This window comes from Artemia franciscana, chromosome 21, assembly GCF_032884065.1.
Source record: "Artemia franciscana chromosome 21, ASM3288406v1, whole genome shotgun sequence".
Lineage (NCBI taxonomy): Eukaryota > Metazoa > Arthropoda > Branchiopoda > Anostraca > Artemiidae > Artemia > Artemia franciscana.
In genome coordinates, this window is record NC_088883.1 from 18,365,024 (window position 1) to 18,391,667 (window position 26,644).

General features: G+C 35.1%; 1 protein-coding gene across 1 annotated transcript in view; it reads left to right on the plus strand.

Moving 5' to 3' along the window:
• Nucleotides 1-26,644, plus strand: part of LOC136040867 (proton-associated sugar transporter A-like) — a 134,325-nt gene that overhangs the window by 64,209 nt on the left and 43,472 nt on the right. Inside the window, exons 4-5 of the mRNA XM_065725253.1 lie at nucleotides 13,286-13,546; nucleotides 23,735-23,836. Coding sequence (XP_065581325.1) covers nucleotides 13,286-13,546; nucleotides 23,735-23,836 — 363 coding nt within the window. The remainder of the gene's footprint in view (nucleotides 1-13,285; nucleotides 13,547-23,734; nucleotides 23,837-26,644) is intronic.

A 26,644-nucleotide genomic window follows, 5' to 3' on the forward strand; every position in this document is an offset into this window, starting at 1 on the left:
TTAAAGAGCGAGGTATTACGAGGAGGTAAACCTGTCATATGCGTAATAATTTCTGTTCGTTTTAAGTTTTAATGCTGCTCCTTACTTTCAGTTGAAAAAACTTTTCAATTTATTTTTTTATTGTTTTTTTTTAAATAATCCCTCTTCATTGAAATTCTCCTCCCTTATGATAAATTCCTACATGGAAAGATCCTCCCACGTAACCCCCCTTAACTTCTCTCTCCCCAAAGCAAAAAGATCCCCCTGAAAGCGTTCTGTACACTTCCCAATAACCATTACTATATGTAAACACGGGTCAAAGTTTGTAACTTGCAGCCCCTCCAACCGGGACTGTGGGGGAGTAAATCGTCCCGATAGACATAGTTATTAGGTTTTTTGACTATGGTGAATAAAATGGATATCTCAGAATTTTGATCCGGTGACTTTGGGAGAAAAATGAGCGTGAAAGGAGGCCTAGGTGCCCTCCAATCTTTTTGGTCACTTAAAAAGGGCACTAGAATTTTGATTTCCGTTAGAAAGAGCCCTCTTGTGACATTCTAGGACCACTGAGTCGATGCGATCAGCCCTGAAAAAAAAAAAAAAAAAACGCGTATCCGTGATCTGTCTTCTGGAAAAAGAAAATGCGAAATTCCACATTTTTGTAGATAGAAGCTTGAAACTTCTACAACAGGGTTCTCTGATACGCTGAATCTGATGGTGTTATTTTTGTTAATATTTTTTGACTTTTAGGGGGTGTTTTCTCCTATTTTCTAAAATGAGGCAAATTTTCCCAGGCTCGTAACTTTTGATGAGTAAAACTAATCTTGATGAAAACTATATATTTAAAATCAGCATTAAAATTTGATTCTTTTGATGTAAGTATTGGTATCAAATTCAGTTCTTTAGAGTTTCGGTTACTATTGAGCCGGGTCGCTCCTTACTACACTTCGTTACCACGAACTGTTTGATCTCAAATATAGAAAATTCATCAAGTTTGATGTTACCCATCACAAGCTACGAGCCTGAGAAAATTTGCCTGAGTTCAGAAAAGGGGGAAAAACACCCCAAAAGGTCATGTGGCATTAATGAAAATTAGTCCATTAGCCTAAGCTTATCAGAGAGCGCTATTGTGGGGGTTTAAAGTTCCTGTCATCAAAAATAAGGAATTGTGTATTTTTTTTGCAAGAAGAAAGATAAGGAATGCTGCTTATTTTTTTTTATCATTTTTTCCTCCCAAGGATGATATAACTGTTGTACAAGAAAATCAGAGGAGAGCCCATTCAAACGGAAATCAAAAATCCTAGTACACACTTTTAAAGTGACCAAAATTATGGGAGGGCAACTAGCCCCCTCCCATGCCCATTTTCCCTGAAGACATCCGGTCAAAATTTTGAGACTTCCATTTGATTTGACATTGTTGGAAGGTCCAATAATTGTGTCTTTGGGGATGACATAACCCTCCATAGTCCCTGAGAAAGGTCTGCAAGTTATGCAATTTCCCCATTGTTCACATATACTGTCTGTTATTGGGAAAAGTACCAATTTTTCGGGGAGAGAATTTTTTTCGGGGGAGGGTGACTTCCCAGGGCGAGAATTTTCTGTCGGCAGTAACGTTTCCAGGAGATATTTTACACGAGAAGGGGGTGGATTTCGTGTCGTATTTGAAAAACCGTCAGAAATTAATAAGAAAATAAGTTTTTACAACTAGAAGTAAAAATAAACACTAAAAACGAACGGAAAGTATTCCATATGTGAAGGGAGCAGTCCCCATTTCAACCGTCTCTCTTTACGCTGAAGTTTGACTCTTTTCACAATTCTTGAAGACAGAATGTCCAAACACATGGACCATTGAATTTGAGTGAGAAGTACTTTTAAAGAACTTTAAGACTTTAGCGTACAGGTGGGCGCTGGGGCGGGGCAGCAGCCCTTATATGTGAAATAATTTCTGTTGTTTTAGGTTTTAATGTTGCTGCTTAGTTTCAGTAGAAAAAAATCTATTTTTTTAAAATTGATTTAATCAACGATTAACAGGTCAGCTCAGAGGTTGTTCCTACAACTCTTAGATAAAGGATTGTAACCTGTATCGTCCTGCATGTACGTTTAATTCAACCAGTTTTGAAGAATCTTATTGATTTTAGAAGGGTTGCTAAGAACTTCAACCTTAGGCCTTTTATTTATTTTTGAGAACTAAAAGGTATTTCCAGTTTTACTTACTTTTATACTTCCCTCTGGTTCTTTAGATAGCAATTCGTAAACCGATTTCTGGATGACAAATTGTATTGTCCCAAAGGAAATAGTATAAGTAACTAGGATTCTTGCGTCAGTTTAACACATGCTGGTTTCAGAGATAAATTCTTTATTCTCCCTAATGTACCTAAGCGATGAAATTGCTTTTTCTTTTTGTAAATTGTTCCTTGCACTTGCTGAAAATAATCGCTCTTTAACGGGTTTTTATCCAGTGTTTAGTGTTTCTTGCTAAATGGGGTATTCACGACAAGCCGTTTCTTAACGGTTAAAAGAAATGTCATTTACAAAAATTCAAATAAAAGCAAAGCGAGCTTGTTAGACCAACTAGAAGTTTGAAGTTTATTCAAAACATCAACTCAAAAAAGAAAATATTATTTGAAAATTTACCAACCTTCTATTACCCTAATCAGTTTTGTCGATAGAATATCATTTATAACTGGGTGTTCGTTAGGATTCTCCATGATTTTTAAGAATGTAAAGGTTTGTAGTACTATTCATTTTTTGAAGCTGTTGATTATAGGCAGCACAATTGCGCTCCCTGAGTAAAAAGCGATGTGGTCACTATGTTTTTTTTTTGGTTTTAGACTAGGGCACTTCTTATAGACAGAATTGTCGTAAAAACTTTGGAAGGGCTCATTCAGTTGGAAGTTGCAGTGTCTAGTGTCATTTTTAATAGTAGGAAGGGATTGGAGGGCCATCAGCCCCCCCACGCACATCTTTTCCCCAAAAAAATCCAATCAAAATTTTGAGATAGCCATTTTATTTGGCGTAGTTGAAACGTCCAGTAATTATGTCTTTGAAGATGACACCCATCCAAAGCCCTCAGGAAAGGATTGTAAGCTATGCCCTGGGAGCATACAACGTTTTTATCGAACCGGTAGTTGGATAAACTTCGGGTCGGATGGGTTCCTTTGATGGGTAGTTGAAATATCTAGTGCCCTTTTTTAAGAGTCAAAAGTTAATGGAGGGCAACCAGCCCTTCCCCCCAAACCAATTATCTCCCAAAATACAACCGATTAAAAGGTTACGGGAGCTATTTTGTTCAGCATTGTTGAAAGGTGCAGTGATTATTCTTTGGGGATGTCAAACTGCCAACAGTCCCCGGGGCAAGGGCTTTAAGTTAGGTAATTCATTCATTATTTACATATAGCATATGTTATTGAGAAAGGTATAGACGCTCGAACTTTACTTTCCAAAAAGACGAAGAGTGTTCAGATAAGCCTTTCAGATCGTGTTCAGCAGATTGCTGAACTAGATCAAAACACGTTTAGTCTATACGGATCATCAAAAGGGCGTAACTAAGGAACAACTGTATTTATTTAGAAGTTCCATGACAAAAGGTAATATTTGCAAGCTACGACTACTACCAGAACTATCACCACTACCACTGCTACTACTACTCCTACAATTACCACAATACCCCATTTACAATATTTAGGGGAAATTTGAACTAAATCAAAAGACACTGTGTGCATATACATTGTCAAAATGCCGTATCTCAATAATTAATTTGGGTATTAAGTTGGAACTTTCAGAGAATGCTAAAAAGGGAATATCATCTGATCAAAAGGCAATATGTACACGCTACTAATAATACTTACATAACTACTACATTCACTAATACTACAACTACTTCAACTACTACTTCTATTATAACTACTTGTAAGGGAATGCGACAATACTATTGCTGCTACTAGTACTACCGCTATTACTATTCATAATTTTATAAGTAATACAAATAGAACTACTATGACTAATTTTCCAATTATTCCAAAGGGCATGAAGGTGAAATTTGAAGGTTTTTTTGCAGAGGCGGGGTGAACTTAATCACAACACACCGTCTGCATGCAACTTGTCAAAAGGACTTAACAGCAATATCTCAGGAACAGTTTGGTGTGTAATGTTGAAACAGGTTGTTATGGGGGACGTTGAACTAACAAAAGGAAAATATTTGCATCCTAATGCTATTGCTTCTACTCGTACTACTGCTACTATAAAATACCACTTTTACTGCTACTCTTACCACTAAAGCTAAGGCTACTACTATTAATTCCCCTGCTACTACTACTAATGCTGTTACTAAAACTAAGGGTATGAAGGCGGAAAATTGGGAAATATTGAAACTGTATAGAACTAATCGAAACACAATACGCCCGAACAAGTTGTCAAGAGACGCATCAGAAATGCTTCAGGAACGGTTGATGGTATTAAATTTAAACTTTCAGCGTGTGTTGAAGTGGAAGTTAAAGAAACAAAAGGTACTATGCACATACTGCTACTAATGTCGAAAATAAACTTTGGGAAGTCTAATTTTGTGTTCTTTGCCCGCTCTAAAATGTTTTACCCTAGGGTAAATTCAAAATGTGGAAATTCACTGCGAAATGTGGAAATTCACTTATTAATACACTACATTTGGCTAAGTACTTATGCATTATTTTGGATGAGATGCCTAGTTTTTCTGATCATATACATTGTATAACATTTAAAATTGCCCGTAATATTGGAACCATTAGGAGGTTGAGTCATCTTTGTCCAAAATTTGTCCTTAGACTATTGTATTTTTCACTTGACCTTTGTTATCTTTTATATAGTTGTTCAGAATGGTCTTCAACTTTTCAATTGCATCTGAAAAACCTTAGAGCCTTGCAGAATTCTGCCATTAGGAATTCGAAAAACTATAGACCTATGGATTCAGTGAGGAATATGTCTTTAAAACTGAATATTCTTCCTTTTGTAGGTACATTTCTCTTTAACGATCGATAGAAATGTTTGATATTATTAATATCCATAGCCCAAATTGTTTTAAGGGCATGTTCATAACTAGTGTGGATCTTTACAATCATACGAGAAACGGAGATGTATTTCGTCGGCCACAGTGTGAGACAACCCGGTCACAGTTTTCTGCTTGGCACGTCTTGCCAAAGTCTTGGAGTCATCATAGGCAGCGCAATTGCGCTGTCTAAGTAAAGAACGATGTTGGCAAAATGTATTATTTATTTGTTTATTTATTATTATTTTCTAATTTTAGACCTAGGCACTTCGTATGGAAAGAGTTGTCGTAGAAACTTCGAAAAGGGCTCATTTGATTGAAAATTGAAGGGGTTTGGGCCCTTTTTAATAGTCAGAAGTGATCGGAGGGAAACTTCCCCATGCCAATCATTTCCCCAAACACATCCAGTCAAAATTTTGATATAGCCATTTTTTTCAGCGTAGTTGAAAGATCCAGAAATTATGTCTTTGATTATGACCCCCCCCCTAAAGCCCTCAGGGTATAAGTTATAAGCTATGCCCTGGGGCCTATAATGTTTTTATAGACAGGGTGGTCAAATGAGCTTCGGAGGGGGCTTCTTGGATTGGTAATCAGAGGTTCTTGTGCCATTTTTAAGAGTAACAGTGATCGGAGGGAAGCTACCCCCCCCCCAGACACACACATACTCACGCGTCATATTGTCCTGGAATCCATACAATTGAAATTTTGATATAGCAATTTCATTCAAAATAGTCCATAGGTCATATAAAAAGGCTTTTGGGGTTGAAACAAACTCGCAGAACCCAGGGGCAAGGGTTGTAAGTTTTACCCTGGGGACATTTAAGGATTTTACGAATGGTTGTATAAACTTTAGAGGATTCTCATTTGGTTGAAAATTGGATGTTCTAGTTCCCTTTTAACATTCAAAAGTGATCGAGAGGAACTACCCCCCCCCTCCCCTGACTACCCCGCTTCTCACCAAACGCATCTGGTTGAAATTGTGAGATAGCTATTTTGTTTAAAATAGTCCAAGGAACGAATAACAATGCCTCTATTGTTGGGAAAAGTCCCCACAGCCCTGGGGCAAGGGTTTTAAGTTATGTCCTGGGTGATATGAGGTTCTTATGGAATAAGTGGTCATATAAAGTTCAGCTGAGGCTCATTTGATCTGAAACCGGAAGTTATAGTGCTCTTTTTAAGGATCAAAAGTGATTTGAGAGCAAGCAACCCTTTCCACGCCCATTATTTCTCAAAACACATCCAATCAAAATTTTGAGATAGCAATTTTGACGATGACAATCATCCCACATCCCTCAGGGTAACGGTTGTAAGTTACTCCCTGGGGTATATAAAATTTTCATAGAAAGGGTAAAGGCGTATACTTCAGAGGAGCATCATTGGATAGGTTAATCATAAGTTTTAGTGTGCTTTTTAAGAGTCAAAGTGATCAGAAAAGCAAATACCCCCTCCAACTCGTATTTTCCCGAAACATATTTAATAGACGTTTTGAGATAGCCATTTTATTCAAAACAGTCCAAAGATCATGCCACAAGGCTTTTGGGATTGTTACAAAGCCCAAATCCTGGGGGCAAAGGTTGTAAGTTATGCCCTGGAGGGACATAAGGTTCATATGGAAGGGATGGTTGTATAAAGCTTAGATATGGCTCATTTGTGTGAAAACTAGAAGTTCTAGTTCCCCTTTAATAGTCAAAAGTGATGAAGGGCAACTAACCCCCCCTATCTACCACTCTTTTTATGAAACCGATCAGATCAAAATTGTAATATATCCATTTTAAAACAAAATAGTCCAAAGAGTCAATAACAATGCCTCTAGGGTAAACCCAACTATCCAAAGCCCTGAGGCAAGAGCTGTAAGTTATGCCCTGGGGGTATATGAAGTTTGTATGGAATGGGTTGCCGTATAAACTTCAAATGGAGCTCATTTGATTTGAAATTGCAAGTTGTAGTGCCCTTTTTATGAGTCTTAAGTGATTTTAGAGCAACCGACATCCCCCTCCCCCGCCCATCATTTCTCAAAAACAAACATCCAAACAGATCTTTGACATTCATTTTTTTCAGCATTGTTGAAGGATTCAGTAATTATGCGATTGGGGATGTCACCCCCCGGGCCCAGGCACAAGGGCTCTACTTTAGGCAATTTTCTCATTGTTTACATAGAGTATATGTTATCAAGAAAAGGTATGCATGTTTAACTAGAACTTTCCTAAAATACGAAGGACATTAAGGCGAGTCTTTCAAGGAATGTTGAGGAGAGTGTTGAACTAAATCAAAACATTTTATGCGTAAACGGGTTGTCAAAGGGGCTCAACTCAGCAATGACAGACTTTATTAATTTGCTCGTTTCGAGTAAACTCAAAACGAGCAGAAATTAACATGATTAGGGCTCACAACCCCTATGTCTTCTGAAGGCCAGAACACAATTTGCACCTTACCGAAAAAACTTAAATGTTTCCACTTTCATAAATTTAATAAATAAGAAATTATTAAGATTTTAAAGAATAAATACAAGCATATTTATATTAAACTGACAATGCACATTTATTCTTATTTTTTTCAGTAAAGTGCAAATTAAGTTCTGACCTTGAGAAGGCATAGGGGTTGTGAGCTCTAATCATATTAATTTCTGCTTGTTTTGACTTTGACTGGGGAATTTATTGTAATTCCTGATATTTTTGAGGTTCTTTAATTTATTGATTGTTATTTGTGGTACTTTTACGCTTGGTAGATTGTTCGATTCTATTTTTGCTCATTTTGGTCTAATGGAGTTCTTCACTTTTCCTTGAAAACTTATTTTGTTGAAAATTTTTCTTAATTAACTTACCAAAAGTCGTCGTGCGTGAGTATGACCGAAGTACTTTCTTGGGAAATTTGAGAGATTTTTGCAATAATAATTATGACTCTCTTTGATTGATTTATTTTTGTTTTAGTAGTATTATATATGATATAACAATCAGCATTGATGTTGTGTTGTTAGCCCATTGGCGGGGGATACTGTTTTGTCTTTGTTTTATTATTTACAAATATGTGTTGGAAGTTGGAGTTGGCCTAATAAAGCCAAAGGCTCCTTGCCACTCATTTTTGTAGAATTTTTGTAAATAAAAGGATGCCCAACAAAAACATGCTAGTACAGCTAATGTTACTATGCAAGGGAAGAGTATTAAGATGAAGCTGTCAAGAAATATTTAGGTGGAGATCGAGCTATATCAAAAAGTTCTAGTGCTATTCTTAGGAGCCAAAATAGACTGGAGGGCAAGGAGCCCTCTTCCCATGCTCATATATTTTCTAAACACATCCAGTCAAAATTTTGTGACAGCCATTTTATTCAGCATACTAAAATGGTCCAGTAACTGTGTCTCTACGGATATTGGGTTTTTCAACACTCCATAATTATGTAGTTGGCCGATCATGCTTTGAAACTAAATCAAAAGACACGGTGTGCATGGTTGCCAATAAGAAACCCAAGCAATATTTCGAGAGTGACTGGGGCTATTAAGTTGAAACTTACTATTAGTGCTACTTCTGCTCTTACAATTTAAATAAAGTGAAAGAGTGTAAGTGTTCCAAGTTGTCAAAAAGCATATAAAGAATTTTTGAGAATGAGTCTCATTATTCCGATCAACTTGAGACAGAATAAGATTAAATTGACAGTACTATCTGGCCCAAGATTAAACACTTTTATTGACTATGTCAATAAAAAATGAACATAAATTAACTTAAGAAACTCTTTCCACAAAACAAGTTTTTCAAAGGAAAGTAGAGAGCTCCATTAAACCAAAAATTACCAGAAATAAACTGAAACAATCTTCTAAGCGTAAAACTACCACAAATCATCATCAACAAATAAACGAAACTCAAAGCTAACAGGAATTTCAATAAACTACCCATTAAACTTAAAACGAACAAATATTAAAATGAGTAAGGATGGAAGCACCCATGTCTTCTGAAGACCCGAACAAAATTTGCACTCCACTGAAAAAAAAAATCACTGTGGATTGTCAGTTTAATATACATTAAAATGACATAAGTAATTTATACTTATATTTATTCCTTAAAGTTTGAATAATTTCTTATTTATTAAGGTAAAAAAAGTGAAAAATTGTTTGCATTGGGTTTAATTTATTTATTGATCGTGTATTGTGGTAGTTTTATGCTTGGAAGATTATTTTACTTTATTTCTGGTAATTCCTAAAAATTATCATCTAATCGAAGAGTCAGCGATAGGTCTAGACATTGGTTGCCTCATGAATTTGGTTAAATTATGTTACAAATATTCCATGCACTTCCAGTTTCGAGATTCATATTACAAACAGGTGAGGGGCCTTCCTATGGGAACACCTCTATCAGGCCTACTTGCAAATATTTCCGTCGAGAATCCTGAAAATTGGGCCCTGGATTTGTATTTTCTTAATGTGTTTTGGGGACGTTTCATGGACGACGTAATTTCAGTTTGGAATTATGGCGAAAGTGAACTTAATAGTTTTCTAGAACATTTAAATACTTACGATAGAAACCTGCCATTCACCCTAGAGACCGAAACAGATGGAAAAATACCTTTTTTAGATGTATTGATAATACGCAGTATGAATAAACTTGGTTTTACGGTTTACAGAAAACCTACGCATAATAATAGATACCTTCACTTCAAACCTAACCATCCTCCACAGGTTAAAAGAGGTGTGGTAATATCTCTTGTGGATAGAGTACTTAATATCTTTTCAGAGCCGTATATTAAAAAGAATTAAATTTTATTACAGACATACTTTTTGGCAACGGGTACCCAATTTCTCTCATAAATACTGTTATTGCCCAAAGATTAAAGATGCATTCTTCTAAAGCCTTAAATCCCACACCAAGACACCCCTCGTCTAAGGGGTGTATCAAATACCATGCAGTTGTGGAAATTATTACATTGGCCGAACCCACCAAAATTTAGGAACAAGATTACAGCAACTCAAAGAAAGTGTTGAAAAAGCATTAAAATCTAGAAATAACTCCATATCTTTCGATTCAGCTTTAAGCAATCATATTTTGAAAATCCAAACCATTATGTTCTATTTGACGAAACAATTCTAGTTAGCAATGACCTAGGAATCAAACAAACTGTCCGCGAGGCAATCGAAATCAAACGAAACTTAAATAATAATATATTCCTAAATAGAGACTTGGATGAATACACACTCAACCCTATGTACACAAAATTATTTATAGAAAATAGTATAATTCAAAATAAAACAAAAATAGGAACGAATAAAAACAAGCCCAATCCCAAAAGAACTACAAGATTAGCTGCAGAGAAGGTAAATATCGCAATAAGAAGTTATTCCAATTTTTAATAAATACAGTTAGTTCAATGAATGAACCTTTTAGCTTATAAAATGTTAGCCTTTATCACACGGTCTTGGCTGAACTTTTCTTTAAGAAGTAATGATGCCAAGGCTATTTAAAAAAAAAAAATGGATTTTTAGCCGAGAGCTTTTATTGCAAGTGTTTTATTGTTTATTATTTTCTTTGCTGAAGACTGCCCTTAGATGTAGGGCCAAAATATTCAAATAGGTATTGTTGGTTCACTATCTTGGGAAAGAAGTCTTCATTATTCTCTCTTCTGTGGTTGTATATTTACTTTTCTTTGAATAACCTGTTTTGTAAAAAAAAATTTTTTTGGGTCATGGGTGTAATAATTTGAAGTTGGTGCTAAGAACAACTAAGCAGAAATAGTTTCCGATAGAGGCCTGGATTCGTTTTGCAAAAGTAGCTAATTGTTACAAAATTGGCCTCGCAAAAAAAGTCTGAAGCTAATTCTTGCCAGGTCACGAACAGCACTATTAAGCTCAGTTGAACCTTCTTGATGCTGTGAAACAGGGGCACGAGACTTCTTTGAGGCTCACCATTCAGTTTAACCGAGTAAAATTATAAGGCTCTAGGGTTTTTACTAATCTAGTAAAAGAACTTAGTCTCTAAGAAAGTTTCGCCCTTCGCATCGGCTGATCGCCAATACAGTCGGTTGCGTTCTAATATACAAGATTAGTGGCAGACTCGTGAAAAATCAATGTCATATTGCATTATGATATTTGTAGGTCATTATTTCAGAGCTTTCTCTAGCAATAACTATAAATGGCAGCAAGGTTTGAGGGATAAGACATTCTTATATCATAGACCTGGGATTTCACAAATAATTTTTAAGTTATTTTGGTTAAAATATATTTTGAACTGATTAATATAAACATATTTGCACCCCCCCCCTGGTCCTCAAAATATAGAAAATGTGGCCACAGCTTCTGTTTGAAAAGCTTAAGCAGCTTCAAGAGACCTGGACATATATTGGAGACAGAGATGGAGATAAAGGGACAGGGGTGGATAAAAAGACATTGAAAAAACTGAAATATATTTTGCAATTATTCCTTTTATTAACCAATAAAAAATAACAGTTACGATTGAAAAAGTGGGTATTCATTAAATAAAAATTTTGCCAAAGAAGTTTTTTCAAAGAAAACAGGAAAGCTTCATTAAATTAAAGACAAAAAGAGCATTAAAGGTCCAATGATATCTAAAGCTTTATATGAACATAAATCACTGCCAATTAACAAATGAAACCAAAAAATAAACAGATATTACAAGAAACATTCGAGTCAAAATTAAAACAAACAAAATATACCACAAAACAGGAGGACGACTACTGCCCCTAAGCCTTCTATAGGATAGAAAATAATTTCTGCTTTAATGAAAAACAAAACAATTTTAAAACTTTGCTGTTTTTTGAAGTTAATACATCCAAAATCCCTAATTCCACGAGAGAATATCACTGTGTATTAAACTTTTAGTCTGTATTCATTAGAACTTTTCAGTAAAGTTGATTATAGTGGTGACTTCCTTATTTTTTGCGAAATTATGAAAAAAAAAGAAGAGAAAAATACACACAGCTCGAAATGAAAATCATTTCTAGTAAAGCTTAAATGACGTTCTAGTCTTTAAAAGACTTAAGAGGATCTTTTAAGGCCCATTTTAAGCTTGAGTTTAAATATAGCTATTGCATCCAGTACAATATTCATTATTACCTCCTCCGATCTATTTTGAGGATGCCGCTCTTTCCGTCAAGCCCGAGCTGGGTTTCCAAAACAAACCATGTTTAGCAAACGATCATCCTTCAGTCTTTCATCTTCTTCTTTAACCAAGACAACGGGGTTGAACAACCGTTTCGCACAGTATTTTTCTATATTCAGTACTCAGACATGTTTCTAAAACTGTACTAAGACAATTCCTTTAGTAAACTTCTATCTTATGTTTGCCAGTTTTTATAGCACCCACGTTTAAGAATCAGGCTTGAAAAGTGTCATAACAATGGCCTCTGATAGTCTAAGGTCTTTCTTGCCATTCTTCCAACAATATTAAACTGCAAACAAATTTTACGCTTTCTACTTATCTATGGCTAGCCCACCTTTTACAACTTCAATGCATCAATGCCACCCAAATAAATGAAGCTATTTGTTGGGCAGTTTTTTCGTTGATTTTCCGCTTTCTTTTTATCCTATTTTTCTCAGTTTAATACTTAAACACCATCAAGACCATGCAACATCTCTTTTCAGCATTGAGTTTTTTCTCCCCCTGAAATTAAATCCATTATTTCTTTTTCTTTCTTTCTCAGATATAGAACTAGCTAATTGACAGAAAAATGGAGCTAGATTATAAAACCAAATGAACTGATAAGACGACTTGACTCATGTCAGATTTCTGGTTAATCAACTAGAAAGTTAAACAAAAGAGTCCTAAACATCTGCTCAATATATTGTTGAGCAACATTTTGAGTGTCGGATGCAATTTTGGTACTGGTTCTTAAATTTTTATTTGTATATAATTAAAAAATATTTTTTACAAAACTGATCCTGATTTAGTGTGTTGATCCTAGACAAAACAAACATTTGAAAAAAAGCAAGGAAAATGTTTTCAGTAAAATTGTGTATTCGATAATCCAGTAAAAATCAGTTTAAGACCTATGGAGTTGTTGAGCATAATATTTGCATTTTATCTGTAAAATTTCCGTCCTTTTTTTGGACTCCCACAAAGTTAAAACCCTTTTTTATCTAGAGAGAGGGCCATATTTTTATAACACATCACTCTTGCAAATTAGATAAATAACTTTAAAAAAGTAGAAAATATTTAAGATCTTCTAACAAGCACTTTTCTTTTTTTCTATTTATCACAACTTATCACACGTTTAAATACATTATAGGGTTTCGTTTTAAAGAATTTGGACTTCTTATTTTACTTTTTTGAAATGAAGTCATAATCTTTAAGGTCTCATTTTGGTTCCGAACGGTAGAATACTTGGACGGATGTTTGGTGACTCTTATACCCCTCTGAAAATTTCACCAGATGTTCTGAATGAGACTGTAGTGGAAGACATGGAAGATTGGTCCAATGGCTCATACTCCGGTTCCGAAAATTCAAACTCATGGGGAATATTTTTTACGATTCTTGGAACAGTCCTACTAGATTTTGACGCCGACGCTTGTCAAAGCCCTTCCAGGGCATATTTATTGGACGTTTGTCTTCCAGGTAAGTAAAAAGACAACAGCCCACAAATGTCACTTTTTTTGTCAGACTGTTGACAATTTTCTATTAGAGCCGCTTCGGGACAATATGACGGGTGTGTGTGTGTGTAAGGGGAGGGGGTAGCAACTCTCCGCTCACTTTGACTTTAAAAGATGGACTAGAGCTTCTAATTACCAATCCATTGAGTCCCCTCCGAAGTCTGTATGACCATGCTTTATGTAAAAGCTTATGTGCCTCCATTGCATATTGACAGTCCTTGACGTAAGGGCTGGAGGAAATTTGTCATCCCTTTCAAGGCTTATTTATTGGACGTTTGTCTTCCAGGTAAGTAAAAAGACAACAACCCACAAATGTCACTTTTTTGTCAGACTGCTGACAATTTGTCAATTGCTAATAATTGTCTTATATCCATGATCTGCAAATATTGCTCGCAATGAGGAAAAGTCAAAAATATATTTACTCTCAGACGACAGACCAACTTCCACTTGGTTATTTTTGAATCCCGCCATTTATAAGTAGATAAATGAAACCCAAAACGAGAAAAAAAATAAGATGAATAATCAAACCAAATACAAAAATAGAAGTTAACACTATGGTTAAACAAATAAATTATCAAATGAATGGAATTTAAAATGAACAGTGATATCACGCTCGAAAGATAATGAAATTATGGTCAACAAGATTAGGGCTGTCTCTCCTATAAGCTGTCTAAATTCCAGAGTAAGACTTGAACTTTACTAATATTGATTTGTATAATGAACAGTATATTATTTTTAATATCCCCCCCCCCCTATTTCATCTGGATAATTTCGGATGCTCATTAAAAAGAAAACTAAAAGTTCTACTCACCTTTTTAAGTCAAAGGCAGAGCTATAGCGTTGCCTATAGTAATGATCTACAAGGCTTCAATATATTATTACTTTATTTTATTATTTATTATTTTCCCCCAGATAAATTTGGAAGACTATGGAAAAAGTGGTCATATAAATTAGGGCTCGACCTATATGGATTTTTGGGGTTCAATGCTGATACATCGGTATCACGCCGATATAATACCAATATAATTTACCAACAAATTTCCCCCGAAAAAAACTTTACCTAAATTTTAAAACTCCCATCCTCTGACCATATTCATACTCACATATTTGTTCTGTGTGTCACCAAAGAACAGCCTCAATAATTCACTTCGCATTCAAAAAATTAGGCCACTTACTTAAATTATTTGATTTTGGTTACCTTTTCTGATCAGCAGCTTCTGAGCACCCAAAAGAAATGGCGGATATTTGCGAAAGTAAGAAACAAGAAAATTTTAACAAAAGAAGCCAGTTTAGTTACATAAACACGATACATGAAAACCTGATTGGAAGAAGTGCAAAATATTTATTGAGATTGATTATTTAAATTAAAATTTCAATAGCTGGACTTCGAATTTTAATATTCACATATAAATGTGAAAACCTCACTTTATATTCATATATTATGGTCTCTTACCAACGAACCCATGTTAGACATATTGGAGATGCAGCTAGAGTTTTAAGTTTGGAGGAGGGATTTAAAGAATGTGTTGACAAAATCGTCAAGTATACCGACAAATGCGGAGACAAAAGCTAAATTTCCAAGGTATATAGGTAAATTTTTCAAGGAGTTACTACGCAGTGGTGACACCTTGGAACCTCCCCCCTACCTTACAGAACCTTTTCTTCCCCCAGCTTGCACCCCTGACTGGATATCATGGTTTTAACCGATTGAATCTTGGATCCTTCACCCACGCAAGTGAGCATTCATTAAAAAGAAACCGTACGGCTTATTCTATTTTTTAGTTGTTTTGGTGGAAAATGTACGTTCTTAAAGTCATCATACATTTAGAACAATACTGCATCATTTGTTTATCGACAAGTGTTGACAACAGATATAATTAGACTCATCTCTGCTGCTCTCTCCACCATGGTAAGACTTAGCTGGTGGCTCCATCCCCAATGACTGAACAAGCAATATTACCTGAGAAATCCGGTGCCATCTTCTGAACAAATTGTGCATAAGAAATAATTTATTGGCCGATAACAGATATTTATTTCTCGATATCTGATAATAACTCTAACCCTCGTATCGGCCTAATAATACCGGTCCGCCGATATATCGACCAGACCCTGGTATAAACTTCAGAGGGGGCTCATTCCATTGAGAATTAAAAGTTTTAATGTATTTTTTAAGAGACAAAAGTGATTGGAGGGCAACCAGCCAACCACCCCAGGTGCATCCAGTCAAAACTTTGAGATAATTGTTTGATTTTGTTCAAATAGTCAAAAAGTTAAATAACCATGCCTGCGGGGCTGACAACCCCCCATCCCTAAGGGTAAGGGGTGTAAGTTATACAAGTTACCCAATATTAAGAAATATTGTTTTTAAGGAAAGGGTGATCGTATAAACTTTGCAGTGGGCTGATTAAATTGGAAACTGAAAGTTACAGAGCCTTTTTCTATGCCCTCCACAGCCCCAAGCAAGGATTATAAATTATACAATTTACCTTTTGTCTACATGCAGGATTTATGATTAGGAAGATGAGAAAGTTTTGATTTTGGGTGCATCCAAGAAGCTTAAGGGTATTAAGCTGAGACTGAATACAACGTTGAGAAATAACTTAATCTAAATCAAAAGGCACTATGTTCATCTAGTTAATCAAAAAGGCGGATCTACAATATCTTAAGAACTGCTGAGGATATTAAGTTGGAACATACAGGCCATGTTGAGGGGGATGCTATAAAGTGGTAAGGGCTTCAAGTTTCCCTCCAATGCCCTCTTTAGCTACCCTCTTTCCAAAAACATTCATTTAAAAAATTTTGAACATCCATCTTGTTCCAAATAGTCTAAAGATCGAATAACCATTCCTGTGTGGATGGCACAACACTTCACAGCTTAGGAGAGGAAAGCCAAACAAAATCAAAACATACTATGTGCATGCTAGTTGTCAGAACGGCTTGTCAGCAATATCTAAGAAATAGCTGAGGGAATTAAATTGAAACTAACAGGGTATGTTGAGGATGAAGCTGGAAAGTGATTGAAGGATTATAAGTCGCCTCTCTTTTGTCATTTTTAGATCCACCTACCTCAACAAGTGATCAAAATTTTGAAAAGTGATTTTGTTCAAAATAGGCAAGAGGCTTAGTAACTGTGCCTCAGGGAATGCAATGCCCTCCAAAGTCCTCAGGGAAAGGGCTTTTGGTTATACATTTTACCCATTTTTAGTTACAGGATTTATCTTTAGGAAATGGGGAATGTTTGATTCTGATCCTTTTTGAAAAGGTTACATGTATTAAGGCAAAATGAGGAATTTTGAGGGTTATGTTAAACTAAATCAAAAGATACTATGTTCATCCAGTTTTTCAAAAAAGTATATCTTCAATGTCTCGAGAGCGACTGAAGTCAACCTTCCCGATCAAAGACACTAGGAATCTTCTACCCCCCCATCTCCAGCCACAATAATAAAAGCAGAGGCTTAAAATATCGTGCGAGCCAAGAAGTATTAGACAACAAATCCCAAAAACGCATTTGATTTTTATCCGAAGGCTCCAATCAGGCTTAGGAAATTATGCTGTTGAAACGTTTGGGCATCTTACATCTGCTTTTCCCCCCTACACAAGGACCTACCGGCCTCTTTAATAATATATAACTATGTTATGAAGCAAATCAGGTTAGTTAAATGAGGCATAAAAATTATCGCAAAGTACATGTTTGTGCAATAAGAAGGAAAGTGTCACTCTGCACCCCCCCCCTTGTGGAAATTGCCCAAATTTTCCACTGAGAATTTTACTTGACAATTCGATCCCTACTGCAAATTTTCCCCGAAATTTTCTCCCGTAAAATTCTCTCCATTTGCAAAATTGTTCATTCAAAGGAAAGGTAAATAAAAACAGTTTTATAGATGGTGTCAGGAAAATTCTTCCTATATAATTTTTTCTAGACTAAAATTCCCCCCAGGAAACACCCCTCCTTTAGAATACTCCCCGAAAAAAATCTCCACTTTTTTCCCAATAGCAAATAATATCTGTACACAATGGAAACATTGCAGAACTTACAGCCCTTTCCCAGAAGGTTCAGGGGGGTCATGTAAGTCTCAGAGAGATATAATGAAAAAAGGAATCACCAATGCAACAGCACAAACACATAAATAAACATACAACATAAAAAAAGACAGAAGGAGAGAATCAGCGCTTGAATGAGGCCTTAACCCTACTCATCCATTCAATTACATAGGTCAAAGAGCATAGCCATACATAATCAACCATAAAGAAGAATCCATGGATAGGCAGTCGTGTCGTAAGTAAGTATAAGTTGTCATTTACCAAATATTAAAAATAGTAAAAGAGACAAATAATTTAGAGGCGACAAACCAACTAAAGGGCTCATCAAGAGAATACACACTTGCCTATAGGGTTTCGGCACTTTAATTCCCTACCCAGGCAAGTGGTGTGCCTACCATAAGTCCCTATGGCATCCCCGTGCTAGGTCTCATCCCCAAAATATATGCATATGAAAAACAAACGTAAAACAACCAAGTAACATTAAAACTAGCTTATCATACCTTAGTTCTGGCCCTCGTGTATTTACGTTACCTATTCATAATCTATATCAATACTCTTTCAACTATGATGAACTAAACGGCTGTCTCGAAGTTTCATATTGGTGTCTTTATGGGCGAATGGGTATGAGAAGAAGGCTCGTTGCCCCCATTCTGTTTGGTCTCTTAAAAGTACTTTTAATTTTTGAATCCCGGAAAAAATAAAACGAAACTTATCCATGATCTTTTAATTAGAGGCAACGCTATAGCGTTGCCTATAGTAAAGACCAAAAGGTTTCTATGTTTTATTTTTTTTCTGAGGCACTTTGTTTGAAAGGGGTGGTTGCATAAAATTTGGAGGGTACTCATTCAATTGAGAATGGGAAGTTCTAGTGCCTTTTTGAGAGTCAAAACTGCTTGGAGGGTAGCTATGCCCCCTGCACCTCTTTTCCCCTAAATACCTCCAATAAAATTTTGAAAAAATATTTTGTTAAAAATAGTTCAAAGGTCAGAAAACAAAACTGCATGGTCTACATAACCCTTCAGAAACCAGGACAAGTGTTGTAAGTGTAGTGTTGTAAGTCTGGGGTGATAGTGTAAACCAGAGGGGCTAATTTGATGGGAAATTGACAGTTATAGCTTTTTTTAAGAGACAAAAGTGATCAGAGGGCATATACCCTTCCCCCATGCCTTCTTTTCTCCAAATGCATCCATCAAAATTTCGAAATAGCCTTTATGTTCAAAATAGTCCAAAGATCAGGCAACAAAACTTTGGAGTCAATACAACCCCCTAAACATCCGATGGAAAGTGTTGAAAGTTATGCATGCCCCGGGACATACAAGGTATTTATAAGGTATTTACAAGGTCGTATAAGCTTCCGAGGGGGCTTAAATGATTAGAAAATGAAATTTCTAGTCCTCTTTTTAAAACTCAAGAGTAATCAGATGGCAAATGTTCTCCCTACCACCCCCTTTTACTTAATAGAACGTTTGAGATAGTCATTTTGTTCAAAATAGACGAAAGATTCTATAACAAAAAGTCCTGGGTCTGAACATTTCCCCAGAAACTGGGGGCCAGTGTTGTAAGTTAAACCGTGGAGTATATAAGGCTTTTATGGAAGGTATAGTTGTCCTCTGATCACTTCTGGCTCTTAAAAATAGAACTAGAAGTTTTAACTTCCAATCAAATGAGCCCCCTCCGAAGTTAATAAGACCACCCCCTCCACAAGAACCTTATTCGTTAACAATGGGCAACTTTCAAAACTTAAAAACCTTGTCCCTTGGCTATGAGGGATCTTTCTCCAAAGGCATCCGGTTATAATTTTAAGATAGCCATTTTGTTCAAATAGCCCAAAGGCCAAAGAACAGTACTTCGAGGGTTGAACCCCAGGGTTGTTAGTAATGAAAGGTACTTATTTCTACTTTGTTTAAATTGATACTTGGATTTACAGATTTACGGAGCAACTTTGATTTATGGGGCAAGGGTTGTATGTTATGCAAGTTACTTATTATAACTTTGACACTTTATTTACGTTGATACTTTTTTACTTTGATATTGTTGCTTTGATACTAGTTTTGACACTTTGATGAAACTTTGGTGTTGACAAAAATTTGATTTTGAAATAGGGAATTAAAAAAAAAACTTTAAACTTTGACAATAAAAAACGAACATAAGTGAAATAAAAACTTTCCAACTCTTATTGAGCGTTGAGATAAATACAGAATTAGTTCTAAGGAAGGGGCGAGAGGGGATGTAGAATTTGACATATAGTCCCTCTTGATTTCCAGATATATTCTGGTCTATACTGTTATTATGAAAATAAAGAGTAATATTAAACCCCAAAATGAGCAGAATTTATCTGTATAGGAGGGAAATCCCCCTGTCTTATCCCAAAACTCCTCCTCAGGGCCTTGGAAACTTTGGAGGATGCTCACTTGATCGAAAATTGAGAGTTTTAGTCCTTTTTTCTTTAAGTCAAAAGTGATTACCCCTATTCCCCAGAATATATCAAATAAAAAGTTTGAGATGAAAATTACGTTTGGCATAGTTGAAAGATCCAGTTACTATGCCTCTGAGATGACAACTCCTCCTTCACATTCCTTTCTCCAAGGATTGTGAAAGAGGAGAGGTGTTATCCCCAGAGGCATAGTAATTGGATCTCCCAACTATGCTAAACAAAATTACTATCTCAAAAAAATTCACCTGTTGTTTACATAAAGTATTGCTATCGGGAAATGAGTACATTTTGACCTCTGGTGTTCAAAAAGGCTAAGGAGGCCCTAGACGGTCAATCATTTTTATCAAAACTTTCCGTCAATCGATTGACGTGTATTTAAATCAACCTTCAATTGGCCCTTCAATCAACCCTACAATCGGGGCCAAAGTTAAACGAACACACCACGTTTGATCAAAATAATTGAGTCATTTAAGCTCTCTATCGATCACAGTCAACGCTTGACTCACGACTCAGACAGGTTCCTTGACGGTCAATCATGCTTGAGCCAATTGATTCACGGAAGCTTTTGATCAAAATGATTGACCGTCTAGGGTCTCTTTAAGGTTATGAAGGGGAAGCTTTCAGAGACTGTTGATGGGAGCATTGAGCAAAAACGAAAGACACTATTTTATGCAGGTTTTCAAAAGGCTTAGTAATGGCTCAGTAACGGTTAATCTCAGTAATCTCAGTAACGGCTTAGGGCAATAAGCTGGAGCTCTTAGGGAATGATAAGAGGGGGGGATCAGTTGACAAAACGAATTATGTGCACGCTTTAATTACCACCACTACTACTAACAGTACTACTACTACTGCACCTACCCCTACTATTACTACTACTACTGCTTTGCTACGTGACTACTACTATTACTACTAGTATTGCTGCTACTAATACTACGACTACTGTTACTACTATTACTACTCTTGCTGCTACCACTACAAGAACTACTAGATGAAAATTTCAGGAAAATTTAAAATTTATTTTAAACAAGGTAAATTTGAATGTTTTGTCTTTTATTAGCTTTAATAAATCAAAAATTTATAAGTCTTTCAAGAATTATTATCAATATATATATATATATATATATATATATATATATATATATATATATATATGTATATATCTATATATATATATCTATATATATAAAAATAAGTTGTCTGTGTGTGGATCTGTGGATGGATCAGGTGACGTCATGTTTGTTCGCATATGACGTCTGAATTATTTCACACTAATACAAAAGAAGAAAAAAACTAAAAAAGGTAAAAACAACAACAAAAAACTAAAAAGAAAAAAAACTAAAAAAGCTAAAAAACTAAAAAAAAAAACTAAAAAAAAGGTAAAAATCTAATAACTAAAAAAAAACTGAAAAAAATAAAAAAAGGCAAAAACTACAAAAAAAATAAAAACTAATAAAAAAACTAAAAAAGCTAAAAAACTAAAAAAACTAAAAAAAACTAAAAAAAGGTAAAAAACTAAAAAAAACTAAAAACTAAAAAAGAAAAAAACTAAAAAAAAGGAAAAAACTGAAAAATAAAAGAGAAAAAGAAAACTAAAAAAATATGAATAAATATATATAAAAATAAGTTGTTTGTGGGTTATGTCTGTCTGTCTGTCTGTCGAGTGACGTCGTGTTTGTCCGCATATGATGTCTGAATTATTTCACACTAATAAAAAAGAAGAAAAAAAACTAAAAAAGGTAAAAACTACAAAAAAAACTAAAAAGAAAAAAAAACTAAAAAAGCTAAAAAACTAAAAAAAACTAAAAAAAGGTAAAAAACTAAAAACTAAAAAAAACTGAAAAAACTAAAACAAGGCAAAAACTAAAAAAAAACTAAAAACTAATAAAAAAACTAAAAAAGCTAAAAAACTAAAAAAACTAAAAAAACTAAAAAAAGGTAAAAAACAAAAAAAAATAAAAACTAAAAAAGAAAAAACTAAAAAAAAGGAAAAAACTGAAAAATAAGAGAAAAAGAAAACTAAAAAAATATTAATAAATATAAAAAATATAAATATAAATATAATATAAATTAGCAATCAACAAAGCACCGAGACACAAATGACGACCGGGACACAGGGAGTATAAATGACGACCAGGACATAAGTAAAAAAAAAAAACTAAAAAAACTAAAAAAAATGGTAAAAACTACAAAAAAACTAAAAACTAATAAAAAAACTAAAAAATCTAAAAATCTAAATAAACTAAAAAAGAAAAAAAAGAAAAAAGGAAAAAAATAAAGGAGAAAAACAAAACTAAAAAACGAATGTATATACAGACCGGGACACCGGGATACAAATGACGACCGGGACACAGGGAATATAAATGACGACCGGGACACAGGGACACAACTACAATGGGGACGCCGGGGGGCACAGGGGGATATAAATGACGACCGGGACACCGGGACACAAGGAATATAAATGACGCCCGGGACACTCAAAGAGAAATCACAGACTGGAACACCGGGACACAAATGACGACCGGGACACAGGGAATATAAATGACGACCGGGACACAGGGACATAACTACAAAGGGGACGCCGGGGTGCACAGGGGGATATATAAATGACGATGGCGACTCAGGGAATGGTCGATTAGCAATCACCATCAACAAAGCTCAAGGGCAATCATTAGAATCATGAGGTATAGATCTGAATACGGATTGTTTTCCCATGGACCATTATATGTTGCATGTTCAAGAGTCGGTAAACCTGACAATCTATTTATATGCACAGACAATGGGACAGCAAAGAATGTTGTATATTCGCAAGTTTTACGTAGTTAAAAACATATATATATATATATATATATATATATATATATATATATATATATATATATATATATATATATATATATATATATATATATATATCTATATTCACAGGTGGGACATAGGGATGTAACTAATATGGGACATACAATGGCGCGTAACTAATATGGCGCGTAACGACTTACGCGCGCGGGGGGGCTTGGGGGGGGCGCGAAGCGCCCCCACCAACTAGGTGTTGGGGTGGCGCGAAGCGCCACCCCAACAGCTAGTATTATATATATATGTATTTGTTTCTTCAGTAATTTTGGTTACGACGGTGATTTTTTTTTATATACAAAATAAAAGACATAACCTAAAATAAGGATTAATTTTAACAGTGTCAATAATATTACTTCACAGTGATTGTGTAAAGTAAGATTCATTACATGGGCTTCATTCTAAAACTCCCTTAGAATTGAAAAAATGGACTTGTTCAGATTTTTTTTTTATCGTTTCAAAATGCTGATGCAGTAAGGAATATGTAGGGCAATATTTGCATCCCCTAAGCGACTAGCTATTGATTAACATAATACGAGAGAAAGAGAGGGACAGAGGAAGATAGATGATAGATCGAGAGAAAGAGAGAGAGAGAGAGAGAAAGAGAGAGAAAGAGAGAGAGAGAGAGAGAGAGAGAGAGAGAGAGAGAGAGAGAAAGATGCTCTCCGCCCAAAACGTCTGGAGTGTGTACGCCTGTGACAGGAGATGTGTAGTAATAATCACCTATGATTAATGAGCTATAGGTTTTTATATTGTAATATTGAAGCAGCTAATTTTGACTTAATAAGAACTTGATTTTTCCTTCACAATTTTTCTTTTTATTGTATCCAGAGGATCACGCCCTTGGCTTAAGTACATTTACAATTATGGCTGGACTTGGTGGTTCTCTAGGATATGCAATGGGCGGAGTGAACTGGGACTCAACCTTCATAGGTAATGGTATCTTTTGTATCTTGTTTCTACTTACTCGGGGGGGGGGGGCTTAAGCATATTACAAAAACAGTTCAGGCATATTGCAGGTGATATGGGGTGCTTAAGCAAAGTGCAGGAACAATTTCTGCTCCTGAACTTAAAATGTGATAAATTTTGCAAAAAATAAGGTGCCTAGCCAGGTTCTGTAGCTTTATTTTTGTGTATGTATATAAATTATGCACAATAGTCATAAAGCTAGATATAATGACACTTTTGTATTTGTCTTAATAAGGGCCAATATTGTATATCTTCTGTGAAGTAAATATAGATTTTGCAAGGTGAAAAAATATAACAAAACAACACACATTTACGCATCATGAGGAAATTGAAGTCCTGTTTCCCACCCTATGTACGTACTTTCTTCAGGGACAGATTCTTCCTTAGCACTAAATTTTTGACTGTTATGCAAAGCTCCCAAGACGTCATCAAAGCTGATAAGATTTTTCACGAAATTGCGCACCGTAAAGTTTGTCCCGTTCACATAAGAATATCACCTTTTGATTTTAAAGCAATTTTTCAAAGCAAAAAATTAGACATAGACCTGGGAAAACCATCTTCTTAAGCATTTTTTCCTTTTAAGAAGTAAGGCTTAGATGAAATTATTTTTCTATCCAACACTTATTTTTTACTAAGTAGAACATTTGAACGAGTTGTTACTATTATACATATTAACACTTATTTGTGATAGGTTTATCTGAATTTTCAACAAGTCCTCTGCTATTGGCTGGAGTTTCTGAACATTCTTGAAAAGGTTGAATAGAGTTTAAATTTTTCCGACAATAATAAAGTCAATAAAGCTATGCGAGGAAAACGGTTTATCAGCTTCGTGGACAGCTTTATTAACCTTATTGATGCTATAGAAGCCCCATATTTGTGTTCTTAGTGTCCTCTTCTTATTTAAAAGGCATGGTTACAGTGTCCTAACGTCTAGAAAAATCCTTCATGGAATATTTTGGAAAATGCGAACAGTAAATATTCGTAAATACCGCTCGCTAATTAAGTCATCCTAGAAAAAAATCTTTAAGTTTTTACTTCTTTTCCATAAAAGTTTTAGATACGCCCTTTCATTTTGGCTATTACAATATATCTTAATTTTAGTTAAAGCAATAACACTGAGTTGGTAAAAACCGAGTTGGTTTTCAATGAACTATTTTTTCTTTGAACAAGCCACAAATGAGTCCATGCTTAAGTTTTAACATCTCATAAAATGGCCTCTTGTTCTTATCCTTCTATTTGTAAATACATTCAGAGTTGTATACCAGAAATTAGTGATGAGCGTTAAATCACCAAACCAATTGATTTAATGTAAAGCCAATTTTGTGCGAAAAAAAAATACTCTGGGATTGTTAGATAAGATAAGATTTATTGCAAAAAGCCTGCAGGCCATAGCAAAACAGAATACAGTCTACAAACAAAGCCCAGGAACAAAATACAGCTTTAGATAGTATGAATTAAAAAAGAATAAGAAAAAAGAACAACAAAAAGACTAAAAAGAAACACACCAAGGCTCAACATTTTAACCAAAAAACACCAATAATAATAGAACTCAAACCCTAAAAACCATAACAAGCTATCCCCTCAACCACGATTCCCTATATTCAATCCCTAAACGACAATGAAACTACGGGAATTTATTACCAGTCAAATAGGTATAAAGTAAGGGACAGTAAGTTCATATGAGCTTTTAAGAGCTCAGTATGAAGCCCCAACAATTTTCTTTTTATACGGGTTGAGGGATCACTTATAATTTATCATGATTAAATTTTTATAAGTAATAGAACACAACAAGGAATACTAAGGTATTTCATTGCAATGAACAATGTTAGAATATGGTTGTATGAACCATAAATTTAGCCCATCAAATATTAATATTTATCCTTCCATCATACAAACGACGACTGAGGGCATACGTGATATGCCAGAAGATACATAGATCCTAACTTGCCAAGGGAAAAGTCCCTATTGGCACTTCATTCAAGGTCACACTAATATTTATTATTACTGAGTATTTCTAAGTGTATTTCTTACAAATGACTGAGCTGTCAAAACTTTGTCAAAACCAGAAAGTATTTTGAAATTTGCATAACTTGAGTGATCTAAATAAGCCCAGGCATCTTTCAACTCGCTGATTACAAATTTCAGCTTGGTGATTGCATAAAAGTCGTTAAGAATTAGATATAGACGTCTATAATCTTAATCAGTCAAGCATATATTTCAGTAGGATCTTATCCCTCACGAGTCCCATTCCTCTCCCGGTTGTATCCATCACACTAGTGTTAGCTTTTCGTCACATGATTATTCTGAGAATATTGGAAAACATCTGAATCTTTTCCATGAAAAATCTGTAAGATCAGGTATGTCTGCTTTAAATCACAGGTATATGTAAATCTGTATAAGCAAAACCCATATAGATATACATGCTGTGTAGCTATTAACCTTCCGATTGCGACTGAAGATGGAATGTGACGAGTATCAACCATAACAGGCTTCTAATAGTCTCATGGCTTGCTGGTTATGAAACTGAGACCTCTTTCCATTACTCTTTTTTTCCTTTTAATTGGCACACTGTTCTTGTGTCTGTTCATGGAGTTTTAGAGATTATTGAATTAAGGTTCATTAAGATGGAGGAGCTATTCAATAAAAATGATTAAAGTTTCATGTCATCATGACTGTCGTTAATAAGAAACAGCTCCGCCCAAATTTCTGCCGTTTCCTCAAAAATTAGTTTTCAAGGATGTTTCAGCCCAATCAGAGCTACATTGTAAATAT